At 53.2% G+C, this 13,594-nt stretch overlaps 1 protein-coding gene across 1 annotated transcript in view; it reads left to right on the top strand.

Annotated features, from left to right (window-relative positions):
• The window catches only part of ilf2 (interleukin enhancer binding factor 2), a 25,399-nt gene extending 12,420 nt beyond the window's left edge, over positions 1–12,979 (top strand). The window contains exons 8-14 of the mRNA XM_038787188.1: positions 1,626–1,704; positions 5,082–5,169; positions 7,382–7,443; positions 7,787–7,901; positions 9,878–9,968; positions 11,209–11,374; positions 12,834–12,979. Coding sequence (XP_038643116.1) covers positions 1,626–1,704; positions 5,082–5,169; positions 7,382–7,443; positions 7,787–7,901; positions 9,878–9,968; positions 11,209–11,357 — 584 coding nt within the window. The 3' untranslated portion in view covers positions 11,358–11,374; positions 12,834–12,979. The remainder of the gene's footprint in view (positions 1–1,625; positions 1,705–5,081; positions 5,170–7,381; positions 7,444–7,786; positions 7,902–9,877; positions 9,969–11,208; positions 11,375–12,833) is intronic.
• The last annotated feature ends 615 nt before the right edge of the window (positions 12,980–13,594 follow it).

The raw sequence follows: 13,594 nt of genomic DNA, 5'->3' as shown, positions 1-13,594 counted from the left end.
CATGTCCCCAGAGTGGCAGACTGAGGACCGATGATTTCCATCACTCGGCACTGAAACACAGCAAGAGTGTTTCAAATGAAATGCTCACGTTAAAACTGCATCGTGTGATGAAAAATCGGCAGACCCATGGTGGAAAATTGAAATGGGGACAATATGCAGGACATGGTTATAGGGCAGAAATTGCAGGGTCGGTAGAAGTGGGTTGACTCATCAGGTCTATCTTGGCGGGTTTTCCTCAACCTGCCACGAGCCATGTTAATCCCCATTACTTACACTTTCAAATGCTGACACGGCAATGGCAAAGCTAATTATATTAGTGTTGTTTGTTGTGAATTAATTAATTCAGACGATTAGAAGACTGCATGTGAAAGTGTTAAAATTGGAATGGAGAGGATCTATCTGTCTCCCTCTGTCTGCCCTCGCCCCCTCCCCCCTCGCTGTCTGTCTCTCGCCCCCCCTATCTGCCCCTCGTCATCACCCACCCCTCCTCCCTCCTATCTGCCCCTCGTCATCGCCCACCCCTCCTCCCTCCTATCTGCCCCTCGTCATCGCCCACCCCCCTCCCTCCTATCTGCCCTTTGTCATCGCCCACCCCTCCTCCCTCCTATCTCCCCTCGTCATCGCCCACCCCTCCTCCCTCCTATCTGCCCTTCGTCATCGCCCACCCCTCCTCCCTCCTATCTGCCCCTCGTCATCGCCCACCCCTCCTCCCTCCTATCTATCTGCCCCTCGTCATCGCCCACCCCTCCTCCCTCCTATCTGCCTCTCGTCATCGCCCACCCCTCCTCCCTCCTATCTGCCCCACGTCATCGCCCACCCCTCCTCCCTCCTATCTGCCCCTCGTCATCGCCCACCCCTCCTCCCTCCTATCTGCCTCTCGTCATTGCCCACCCCTCCTCCCTCCTATCTGCCTCTCGTCATCGCCCACCCCTCCTCCCTCCTATCTGCCCCACGTCATCGCCCACCCCTCCTCCCTCCTATCTGCCCCTCGTCATCGCCCATCCGTCCTCCCTCCTATCTGCCCTTTGTCATCGCCCACCCCTCCTCCCTCCTATCTGCCCCTTGTCATCGCCCACCCCTCCTCCCTCCTATCTATCTGCCCTTCGTCATCGCCCACCCCTCCTCCCTCCTATCTGCCCCTCGTCATCGCCCACCCCTCCTCCCTCCTATGTGCCCCATGTCATCGCCCACCCCTCCTCCCTCCTATCTGCCCCTCGTCATCGCCCACCCCTCCTCCCTCCTATCTGCCCCTCGTCATCGCCCACCCCTCCTCCCTCCTATCTGCCCCTCGTCATCGCCCACCCCTCCTCCCTCCTATCTGCCCCTCGTCATCGCCCACCCCTCCTCCCTCCTATCTGCCCCTCGTCATCGCCCACCCCTCCTCCCTCCTATCTGCCCCCCGTCATCGCCCACCCCTCCTCCCTCCTATCTGCCCCTCGTCATCGCCCACCCCTCCTCCCTCCTATCTGCCCCTCGTCATCGCCCACCCCTCCTCCCTCCTATCTGCCCCTCGTCATCGCCCACCCCTCCTCCCTCCTATCTGCCCCTCGTCATCGCCCACCCCTCCTCCCTCCTATCTGCCTCCCGGTTGCCGCTGTTGCTAATGTTGTTTCTTTCCTTTCCAGTGGACATTAAAGTGCTGCAGAGTGCTTTAGCAGCGATTCGTCACGCTCGCTGGTTTGAAGAGAATTCCTCTCAGTCCACGTAAGTCAACCTCCTTACCCCCCCCCCCCCCCCCCCCGGGAAAACCTGCGCTGTGAATCTACCATCCCACACTCCCCAGCCTTTCACAGGGGCTATCGACCGCCTCGCCCCCTGAGTACACAGACTTTGACAACAGCAAGCCTGATATTGTCCAGCCACTTCTATAATATTCATCTAGTTTGCTTGTCTGAGTATTCTGGTCATTGGGGGGGGGGGGGGAGAATGTTAGGGGGTACAAAATGCCACCTACTCCATTTCATGCACTCTGTATGGGGATGTGGTGGAGGTGTGGGTTTAAGCGGGGTGCTCTTTCCGAGGGCCGGTGCAGACTTGATGGGCCGAATGGCCTCCTTTTGCACTGTAAATTCTATGGTTCAAGAGAGGTTAGAAGTTGGCTAAATTAAACTTCCCTGCACTGCCCCATCAAACAAGTACAAGGTGATTGTGGCAGATTTGAAGTTCATGGGTGGCGCAGTGGTTAGCACTGCAGCCTCACGACGCCGAGGACCCGGGTTCGATCCCGGCTCTGGGTCGCTGTCCGGGTGGAGTTTGCACATTCTCCCCGTGTCTGCGTGGGTTTCGCCCCCACAACCCAAAGATGTGCAGGGTAGGTGGATTGGCCACGCTAAATTGCCCCTTCATTGGAAAAAATTAATTTGGTACTATAAATTTATATTTAAAAAAAAGATTTGAAGTTCATTACATTACGTTGTCATCGCAGGTTAGATAGAGTAAAGCTCCCTCTACACTGTCCCCATCAAACACTCCCAGGACAGGTACAGCACGGGGTTAGATACAGAGTAAAGCTCCCTCTACACTGTCCCCATCAAACACTCCCAGGACAGGTACAGCATGGGGTTAGATACAGAGTAAAGCTCCCTCTACACTGTCCCCATCAAACACTCCCAGGGCAGGTACAGCACGGGGTTAGATACAGAGTAAAGCTCCCTCTACACTGTCCCCATCAAACACTCCCAGGACAGGTACAGCATGGGGTTAGATACAGAGTAAAGCTCCCTCTACACTGTCCCCATCAAACACTCCCAGGACAGGTACAGCACGGGGTTAGATACAGAGTAAAGCTCCCTCTACACTGTCCCCATCAAACACTCCCAGGACAGGTACAGCACGGGGTTAGATACATAGTAAAGCTAACTCTACACTGTCCCTATCAAACACTCCCAGGACAGGTACAGCACAGGGTTAGATACAGAGTAAAGCTCCCTCTACACTGTCCCCATCAAACACTCCCAGGACAGGTACAGCACGGGGTTAGATACAGAGTAAAGCTCCCTCTACACTGTCCCCATCAAACATTCCCAGGACAGGTACAGCACGGGGTTAGATACAGAGTAAAGCTCCCTCTACACTGTCCCCATCAAACACTCCCAGGACAGGTACAGCACGGGGTTAGTTACAAGTTCTTCTCCGGAGTGCCATTTTAGCTCAGTTGGCTGAGCAATGGTTTGTGATACAGAGCGTGGGCAGCAGAGCTGCTTCCGTTCCTGTACTGGCTGAGGTTATTCATTAAGGTGCTCCGCCTTCTCAAACTTCCCCCTTGTCTGAGGTGCGGTGACCCTCTGGTTAAACCATCACCAGTCAGCTGTATGTCCCCCTGAGAGAGGAAAGCAGTATCTGGTCATTGAGACCATGGCATCTTTATCTTCACCTCTCCCCATTGTGTCCCTAAACACTCACTATTCTATTGCCACCTTCGCCTCTCGGGAGGATCTATTTCTCGCAGAGGGCGGTGAGTTTGTGGAACTCGCTGCCCCCAGAGTGCGGTGGAATCTGAATCTTAAATGGTTTCAAGAAGGAGATCGATAGATTTCTGATTTTAAAACGGGTTAACGGGATATGGGGAACAGGTGGGGAGGTGGATTTGAGAGCAGGAAGAGATCAGCCGTGATCTGATTGGATGGCGGAGCAGGCTCGAAGCGCCTTCTCCTAATCCCTATGTCCCTAGTTCTTCTCCCATTTGTAGCTCCCCAGCTCCTGACTTCCTTCCCATTGGGTAATGCAGCTTGGATCGGGAGTGGACCTTCGGATGCGGGATGCTGGCATCGTTCCTGGCGGAATGGCCACAAGGACGGCAGGAAACTGTGAATGAGCGACTGATGTTGTTGGCCCTCTTTTCTGGCTGAGCTGGGGCAGCCCACCCACGAGGCAAACATCAGTAGCGGCTGATCGCTGTCATTGCCCCAGGAGATGTGTTTTCAGTTGCTATACCATGTTATCGGGAGCAGCGATGCGTCAAACTCAAGAGTATTGACAGTCAGAGAGATCTAGGTGTACAGGTCCACAGGTCACTGAAAGGGGCGACACAGGTGGAGAAGGTAGTCAAGAAGGCATACGGCATGCTTGCCTTCATTGGCCGGGGCATTGAGTATAAGAATTGGCAAGTCATGTTGCAGCTGTATGGAACTTTAGTTAGGCCACACTTGGAGTATAGTGTTCAATTCTGGTCGCCACACTACCAGAAGGACGTGGAGGCTTTAGAGAGGGTGCAGAAGAGATTTACCAGGATGTTGCCTGGTATGGAGGGCATTAGCTATGAGGAGAGGTTGAATAAACTCGGTTTGTTCTCACTGGAACGACGGAGGTTGAGGGGCGATCTGATCGAGGTCTACAAAATTATGAGGGGCATAGACAGAGTGGATAGTCAGAGGCTTTTCCCCAGGGTAGAGGGGTCAATTACTCGGGGGCATAGGTTTAAGGTGTGAGCGGCAAGGTTTAGAGGAGATGCACGAGGCAAGTTTTTTTACACAGGGTTGTGGGTGCCTGGAACTCGCTGCCGGAGGAGGGGGTGGAAGCAGGGACGATAGTGACGTTTAAGGGGCATCTTGACAAATACATGAATAGGATGGGAATAGAGGGATACGGACCCAGGAAGTGTAGAAGATTGTAGTTTAGACGGGCAGTATGGTCGGCGCAGGCTTGGAGGGCCGGAGGGCCTGTTCCTGTGCTGTACTTTTCTTTGTTCAATGGGTTTGCGTTTAAATCTAAAAACCTGTGGAGACCGACTATCGTTTCACAATTGCACAGCCGGTTTGTACATGGAATAAAGCTGGGGTATGCAAGCTGTGCTTAATGCCTGGCTCCATGAATCCAATGCAACGCAGCTCACCACATTTTGCTCGGGTTATCCACGGGTTTATCCTGTTTGATTGACGTGTCGCTGAAGATTTGGAATAGCTTCTTCCCGCTATTGCCCATCGTTGATGAGTGAATCCTAAATCTGAAGCGGGGATTACTGTTGTTGGGGAGGCACAAAGGTTCATGGGGGTACTTGACTTCTCTCTGCGGCCCGCCAAATAGTTCACAAAGGGTAACGGGCTCGGACGCCGCCGGACTGACTGCTTTTCGTGCTTTCTCAGGGTCAAAGTGCTGATTCGGCTGATGAAGGATTTGAGGTGCCGCTTCCCTGGATTCGAGCCTTTGACGCCTTGGATCATCGATCTTCTGGTACGTGTGCGCGCCGATCGCTGCCCCGGCCTCAGCAACTCGAGCGAGTTCACCCAGTGAGCCAGACAGGCGAGGGCGGGGCGTGTTTTAGTCCTGACTCTGTTCGCTGCTGAGTTGGCCGATCCCCGCCGCTATCACCCGGGGCTACAGTTGGGCCTCAGTGTCCTGGCTCGCTCCCTTCCCTCTGACTGCCATGCGTTAGACCCCGCTGAAGGTCACGTGGCCGCATACTGGATATGGGGAGGGCCTAACTGGCTAAACCTGTCAGAAGCCCACTGTTTGGGCCGACACATTTCCGTATAAATAGGCCTATCGGCTGGAAGCAAAATGGTGAGCTCTCCGGGAGAGGGGTTCAAGGGGGCCGTGGAAAGAATATCGATCGTCACAAATATTTTGCTTCTAAATGGTGATGAGGTGATATGAAACCTGTATTCTGCTGTGACCGTCTCCCATAGCAACGCCATTAAACTCCCAGCTGTCCGTCAAAACTAACCTGTCAGCACATCGAGGGCGAACTAATGGATTTCTCCTGCAGCACTTGGCACGATTTCCTTTCCCCGGACACAAAACGGTTTTGTCCGGGCTTTTGTGTTCCTGCGGGTTGTGGGAGTGGAGAGTCACGCAGTGCGTGGGAGGAGAGGCAGAATTGTTTTGTGTAGACCTGTCGAGACAACTTTCAGGAGAAGGAGTTCTGGCCGACTCTCTCTCTAATTAAATACAAGGAAGGAGGGTCTCCTCTCCCGCTGTCTCCAGGGAATTCGGCCCATGGAGTTTGTGCTCCGGACCGGACCTGTCTACTCTCATCCAATTGCCTTCCCCTTTCCATCTGCCTAACTCTTCAAATAAGGGGCTGGTTTAGCTCTCTCAGCTAAATCACTGGCTTTGAAAGCAGACCAAGCAGGCCAGCAGCACGGTTCGATTCCCGTACCAGCCTCCCTGAACAGGCGCCGGAATGTGGCGACTAGGGGCTTTTCACAGTAACTTCATTGAAGCCTCCTCGTGACAATAAGCGATTTTCATTTCATTTCAAATAGCCATCCCATCTTCCTTTAATTGATGTGGTTAACCTCTTATCTCAGTAGCCCTTTGTGCTGGATAACCTGCAATGGGAGGTAGGGGGTGGGGGGTGGGGGGGGGGGGTGTGTAAAGAGAGCGATGTTGTCAAAAGCTTTTCGTTTGCATCTCAATCAGGACAAAAGCAGGAATACCAAATTTCAAAGGCTTCCGTAACCTGTCCTTCTGCCACATTCAAGCTTTGCGCTACCAGAGACTGCAGGGACTCTCAGCTAATGCCTGTAACCCCCCCCCCCCCATTGCTGTTCATGCATTTGTCCTCCAATACAAAAAGCAATTTTCCCTTTTAAGACTTTTTAAAAATGCCGTCCACATTTCTTTGTCTACACCCCTGCCAGGCAGCCACGGTAGCACAGTGGTTAGCACAGTTGCTTCACGGGTCCCAGGTTCGACTCCCGGCTTGGGTCACTGTCTGTGTGGAGCCTGCACGTCCTCCCCGTGTCTGTGTGGGTTTCCTCCGGGTGCTCCGGTTTCCTCCCACATGTCCCGAAAGACGTGCTGTTGGGTGAATTGGACATTCTGAATTCTCCCTCAGTGTACCCGAACAGGCGCCGGAATGTGGCGACTAGGGGCTTTTCACAGTAACTTCATTGCAGTGTTAATGTCAGCCTACTTGTGACAATAATAAAGATTCTTATAGGGCAGCATGTGGCGCAGTGGTTAGCACTGGGACTGCGGCGCTGAGGACCCGGGTTCGAATCCCGGCCCTGGGTCACTGTCCGTGTGGAGTTTGCACATTCAGCCCAGGTCTGTGTGGGTTTCGCCCCCCACAACCCAAAGATGTGCAGGTTAGGTGGATTGGCCGCGCTAAATTGCCACTTAATTGGAAAAAAATAATTGGCTACTCTAAATTTATTTTAAAAAAATAAAGATTCTTCTAGTTAGCTGTTCACCTTAACCGTGGTCGTGAGCGCCGCGCTGTCTGGGTAAAGAGGTTTCTCCCGACCGGGTTTATTAGTCACTGTCTAATATCGATGGCCTCCCCCCTCACAAAGGTGTCGACATTGCCCCCCCCCCCGGAGGGAACAGGAGCTAGCTGTCTGCACGTCGTTAGGATATATATTTTTGCGTACGCTGAGAATTGCTCCAGGAGTTGACTCTCACCTTGAATTCTCCCCCCCCCCCCCCCCCTCTGCAGGGCCACTCGGCTGTGATGAACAACCCGTCCAGGCAGCCTCTGGCGCTCAATGTTGGATTCAGGTACGTCCCCGGGGACGGGGTCTGTGGCGAGAATCCCTGTCTACGGGTTTCTGGGGGACGAATGGTGCTGGAATAGAATTCTTGGAAAAGAAGGAAGAGATTGGGGTGGTGGGGGGGGGGGTTAAAGTACGCGGTGAAAGGTGGGTGGGGCGCAGAAGGAGTGAAGATGTTGGGCGGGGTGGAGATTGTGACGGAGGGGGGAATGGGCGCTCGAGGGCAATGGCCAGAATTGGCCTGGGTCTGACGAGTCTGTGAAATATTTCCCCTTGAGGCAGGATCATGTCAGTGTGGGGGGGGGGGGTGACTTCGGGCCAGCGTGTTTGACATTTGCGTTGTTTTGCAGACGCTGCCTCCAGCTCCTGGCCGCTGGGTTGTTCCTGCCGGGATCGGTGGGGATCACCGATCCCTGTGAAAGTGGGAACTTCCGCGTGCACACGGTAATGACGCTTGAACAGCAGGTGAGAGTCTTCCTTTGGCCTGGGGCTAATGGCTGGGCGGGAGGGGGGGGGGGGGGGGGGGGGGGGGGGGGAGAGGGGCGAGGGGGGTGGTCGCGTTCCCCGGGTTTACGGGCCGGCTGAAGTTTGGAGCAGGTTGGAATCGGGGTTCCGTGGGCGGGGGAACGTTGTCGTGCTGGGCGCTCGCTCGTCAGGGTCGCCCCTGGGAAATCGGCCGTGTCCCTGCCGTGGCTCGGCGTCTTCTGAAGTGACGGCAGGCGGTGAGAGAAGTGCCATTGCCAAGATAGAGAGAGGCCTTTGTGTTCCAGGAGGGATATCTCCGGCGAGCTATATCTTCCCAGAGAAACCAAATCAAGAGGCCCAGCACTTGTGAATTTGCTCCTTCTAACTCTTTCTGAATAGAATAGAATCCCGACAGTGCAGACGGAGGCCATTCGGCCCATCCAGGCTGCACAGGCCCTCTGATAGAGCGCCCTATCCCTGCAGCCCCATGACCCCACCTAACCCACTAATACCTGAACACAAAGGGGCAATTTAGCACGGCCAATCCACCTAACCTGAGGCAGCAGCTCCTTTTTTAGCATTATTTATGGAAGTAACCTCCGGCACCTTTTCCTGGCCGGCGGCTCCAGATCCCTCAATCCTCCGCTCTCGACCCCTGTCAACAATTTGAAATCTGTGACGACCCCCCCCTGGTCATTGGCCCTCTCGGCGGAGAGAGTAATTCTTTATCTTGTCCACTATTGTCAAAGTCTCTTATCCACTTACCGCATCGACGTTGGGCCGCTCCTGTTCCGAGGGGAACTGGCTTCCCGTTTCCAACCTCCTCGTGTATCCTGGTCACCGTCCTCCGCACCCGATCGAAAGGCTTTCACATCTTTCCTGTGGTGCCCCAGAACTCTCCTCCATAAATAGGAAACCTGGGTGTCCTTGGGCTGACGTGGACCAGAAGGGCCGAATGGCCTCCTGTGTGTAATGATGTGTATAATGTAGGGAAGGTAAAGGGTTAACCAGGTGATGTTCGTGTATCTCAACACTAGATGGCACCACAGAGTAGTCATATAAATATACTGTGACTCCTAGGATTCTAGGAGTAAGTGTTAGTGAGATGTTGAGATGGTCTGTTCGTTGTATTAGAGAGTTTAGACAGCACAGTTAGATATTATAGTTTTCTGTAGCAAATATTTAATGCTGTTATTTTCTCAGCTATTACTTAGTACGGTGTGCGAATCATTTAAAGTTGTGTAAATAAGCTAGCTTTGTTTGAAATACATAGCTTGATGTTCTTTGTCAACACCACGACTTTTAACCCATCCTCCGGGATTCCACAGGGGACATCACCCTCATCCCTCCAGAAACAAATCTCACACGATGGTGAACCCGTACACATTGCCCACTTCAGGCGATGTTCCTCGTCACCTTCTCTCACTCCTCACGTGCTCTCTTTCTAAATACGTGCCCCTTGAATTTTGAACCACCCTTTCTCGCGAAGCCCAGGTGTTGGCTTTGGCTAAGTGGCCGCTCACTCTCCGCCGAGCCAAAAGGTCATGGGTCCCAGCCCCCATCACCGCAGGGGCAGGAGCAGTGGGCAGGCTGGCACGCGGGGTGCAGTGTTACGGGATTACTGTGCTGGTAGAGGCGCCATTTTCTCAGGTGAGATGTCCTGTTACATATAGCTCTTGGGCCGAAAGGGGTCAAAGGATGTGGGGTAGGAAGGAGTGGGGGGGGGGCAAGAACAGGTCACTGAGTTGGGTGACCAACCGTGATGATGAATGGCAGAGCCGGCTCGAAGGGCCGAATGGCTGACTCCTAATGTCTACGTTCGATGACCTTGCTTTGCGCAAACAACTGACCAAATTTTAACCCTGACTTTTGCACCTCCTGGGGACCCACGGGGCGCTGTGTCGATGCACGGTCTTTGGTTTTCTGTGCCATGCGGCCCATTTAAGCCCACTTAAAGTCTTGTTTCCTCGTTCTAGGACATGGTGTGTTTTACAGCACAGACCCTGGTCCGCATCCTCTCGCATGGAGGCTACAGGAAAATCCTGGGATTAGAAGGAGACGCCAGCAGTAAGTCCGAAACGCGGTGCTCTTCTTTTGTATCGTTCCCTGCCCGCCTCCCCACAGGCGCACGCGGTTTTCCAATAACCTGGTGCATTTCTCTGCAAGGCTCTCTACCGTTTGATAAGCTAGAAAGATTAACCGTTTGAGCAAAGGCAATTCTTGCCCCGGTAATGACAGAAGATGCCCCGTTCCTGTGACATCTCCGCTGGGGAAGGGGTAACGTACCCTTAGCTCAAGTGAGGTTGGGAAATCAGCTGGGCGACCTGCTCCTCCTGATCGCACTGACCCTTGTTGAAAGGTGCGCCCACGTACCTGGGCATCAAGAAGGCACCAGGCTGGTTTGAGACCTCCTCGTGGCTCAGACGATGGGCCACCGGGCTCCGGAGGGCAGTGGGGTACTTACAAGCCTCAAAACTCTGCAGGGGAGGGAGGAGAGGAACTACTTCTGCGTCATCTGGCACCATCTCTCTTCCCCTCCATCCTCAACCTCATCCGTTGTAATCCCAGATGTCAGCAGAGGCTAATTCCTTTCCCCTTTTCCTTGCGGAACAGTTTTTTAGTTGTTTAAAACGAATGTGGCTGCTTTGATGAGTTGTGATGTGAGCGTTCAGCACACAGCAGGTAGCCCCAACCTTGGTGCCTTGTGCTTTGTTAATGTGCTAATTTATAGCAAAATATATGCACGTGTTGTTGGATTTATGTAGCTCTGGGTTTTAGGCATATGTAAGATTTTGCTCGCTGCTTTATAGGTTCTCAAGCTTGAGCTATTTGGCTCCCCGGGCCGATCTTTGGTGGGCACCGAGTGTCACTCAAGTCGTCCGGTTGGGCCTCGGATGTGTGACGGGCAAAGCAGGTCTGGCAGCCTGATCGGTGATTCTGGTGCGGAGGGGCCCTGGCGCTGAGGCCGATCGGCAGCTTAACTCCGCCGCGTGCCTGCCGACGCCACGGGGAGCTGGTTTTTGCGCCCGGGTTGTGCGTGAACCTCTCCCGTACACTCTCCCTCAAAGCTGCAAGCCAGGAAATAGCGAGTCAGCAGAGGAGCTGTGCAGGGGGTGAGCAGTGAGGCCAGGGTAGAGTTGAGGGTGAGAAACCCCAGTGGGCACCACAGGGTCTGGGGTGCTTTACCGACCCTTTTAACCTCCCGTTTGTGTTTGATGTTTTCCCATTTGCTCTTTAGTTTTCTTTAGGATGAATCGGAGGAGCCCCTGAGGTGACGCGTGTATGACTCTCTCTCCTTTCCCGTCAGGTCTAGCTGTGGAAATGTCCACTTGGGAAGGAGTGATAGTGACACCCTCGGAGAAAGCTTACGAAAAGCCACCGGAGAAGAAGGAGGGCGAGGAGGAGGCCACAGAAGGAGCCGAGGAAGAGGAGGAAATCATGGAGACGACGGAGTGAAGGACGTTACTTAGTGGGTAGGTGCTGTGCCGTCACCCCCTCTTCGCCCTCCACTCCGCTCACTGTTGTGGCCGAGGTTATTTTACCCGGTGCTGCCATCGTGCTGGTTTATCCTGTCTGACTGCGCCCCCCTCCTCTACCCCAACAACTGACAGCGCTCTCCCGGTACACCCCCGAGCTGAGAACTGCTGAAATCGAATAATAAATCATGCCCCCACGATAAAAAGGAAATGAAAGGTGCCGACTACCACTGTGTTGGCAAAGGATATTAATGGTTAAAACAGCCGCATTTATAGTTCCGGTGTTTTGGGGCAGGGTTTAGAAAACTCCGAAGTGTACGATGGAGTTATCCTGACCTATAACTGTTTATCGATTTTAGTTCCGATGATGTATTTCAACGAAGTTCTTCGGCACTTTTAATCCAAAACCAGCTTTATTCTGCGAATTTAGTTAACATTTGTATAAACACACACAGTAAGAATTATCAACTACAAACATAAATACCCCACACAGCTACAGTAATCTGTGTATAACCCTTAATGAATTCCCCCTTAACTGTTCCAATTCAATAACTAAAACCAGAAACCCCATTTCAAAGATGTGGCCCAGCCCCCGGCTTTCTCACTGGTATAAGGCTTGTTATTGATACTCTGTTCCCCTTTTTCAAACAGCTGGTTTGAATTCCTCCCAGAAATAAATCATCTCTTTCAAGTTATCAAGTGGTCTGGAAACAGCTTTTTAAATGATAGAGACACACGTCTTTCAACCTGTGCAGTTCAAAACCCAGTCCCAAATCTCAAAGCGCCAGTAAAAACTCGGAGCCACAGCCCAGCTCCAGCCATCACTGCAGCCATGTGATAAGACGAGGACATATCTTAACTGTCCTGGCACTGTCCCCTTTATCAGAGTGTGAAATGGGACGAGAAACGGCGACGCTGCCACCTAGTCGGAATTGGTTTAAATATGGCCACCGGGGGTCCGCGAGAGCATTGTCTCCCGAGGTATCGTGAGCGCTCCCCGTGTCACGGCCGACACCGCGTTTCAATGCCGAGGGCGGACTGCATCGTCAGCGATGCTGTGCTTCAGACGGTAATCTGTTGGACCGGGGGGGGGGGGGGGGGGGGGGGCAATGGGACAGTGTTCCTCCCCCCGTCCCAGCGCTGGCAAAGGCACATTGGCTGTTTGTTGAACCGTCTTTGGTGCCGTGTGGCGAAGCGCCCTCCTGCTTGTCTATGTGAGCCTCGGCGCTCTGAATCCCTGCAGGTGCGCTATGTGTGTGGTCAGAGAGCTGTGTTGCACATGGACGGTGCGGCGGCGCTGTGGTTAGCGATTCTACCTCAGCGCCGAGGACCCGGGTTCGACCCCAGCTCTGGGTCACTGTCTCGGGTTTCAGCCCTGTCCGCCAACACAGACTGCGACTAAACTTTTTCTTGCGTTTTGCTCCTTCACCCACCCCCCCCCGCTCTTCTTTTTCAGGCAAGCCTCCTGTGACAGAGCAGTACCCTGACACGCGCACGCTTCGGCCTTAACACTGGACCAAGCAACCGTCTGCCGCCCTGAATGTTGTATTTCTTTTTGTAGTTGATTCCAAGTTGCAATAAAGTTTTATTTCCATTTCCTAATCCTGCCGGGAAATGTACTGCCGGCTGATCTCGGCAATGGTCTGTCGATATTGAATAGCAGACAGTTGAAAAGCATGGCATCGGTGCTTAGAAACTTCCTGCCCAGAGTATCAAAGTAAAGTGGCACTGCCCGCTTACAAAACTGTGCGGGGCCAGATCGCTGCATGGTCCAATTCCTGAATATTGAACAGTTGGCAAGTCTTGGTGTAGACATAGTCAGGAGTGAGTTACAGACTGGAATCTAATCGAGGGGTTCGGGGTGGTTTATATATAGAATAACAGATACCCGGGAGTGAGTTACAGACTGGAATCTAATCGAGGGGTTCGGGGTGGTTTATATATAGAATAACAGATACCCGGGAGTGAGTTACAGACTGGAATCTAACCGAGGGGTTCAGGGTGGTTTATATATAGAATAACAGATACCCGGGAGTGAGTTACAGACTGGAATCTAATCGAGGGGTTCGGGGTGGTTTATATATAGAATAACAGATACCCGGGAGTGAGTTACAGACTGGAATCTAACCGAGGGGTTCAGGGTGGTTTATATACAGAATAACAGATACCCGGGAGTGAGTTACAGACTGGAATCTAATCGAGGGGTTCGGGGTGGTT

Source organism: Scyliorhinus canicula, chromosome 30 (assembly GCF_902713615.1).
Source record: "Scyliorhinus canicula chromosome 30, sScyCan1.1, whole genome shotgun sequence".
NCBI lineage: Eukaryota > Metazoa > Chordata > Chondrichthyes > Carcharhiniformes > Scyliorhinidae > Scyliorhinus > Scyliorhinus canicula.
The sequence above is the reverse complement of the archived record's forward strand: the minus strand, read 5'-3'. Positions and strand labels throughout refer to the sequence as shown.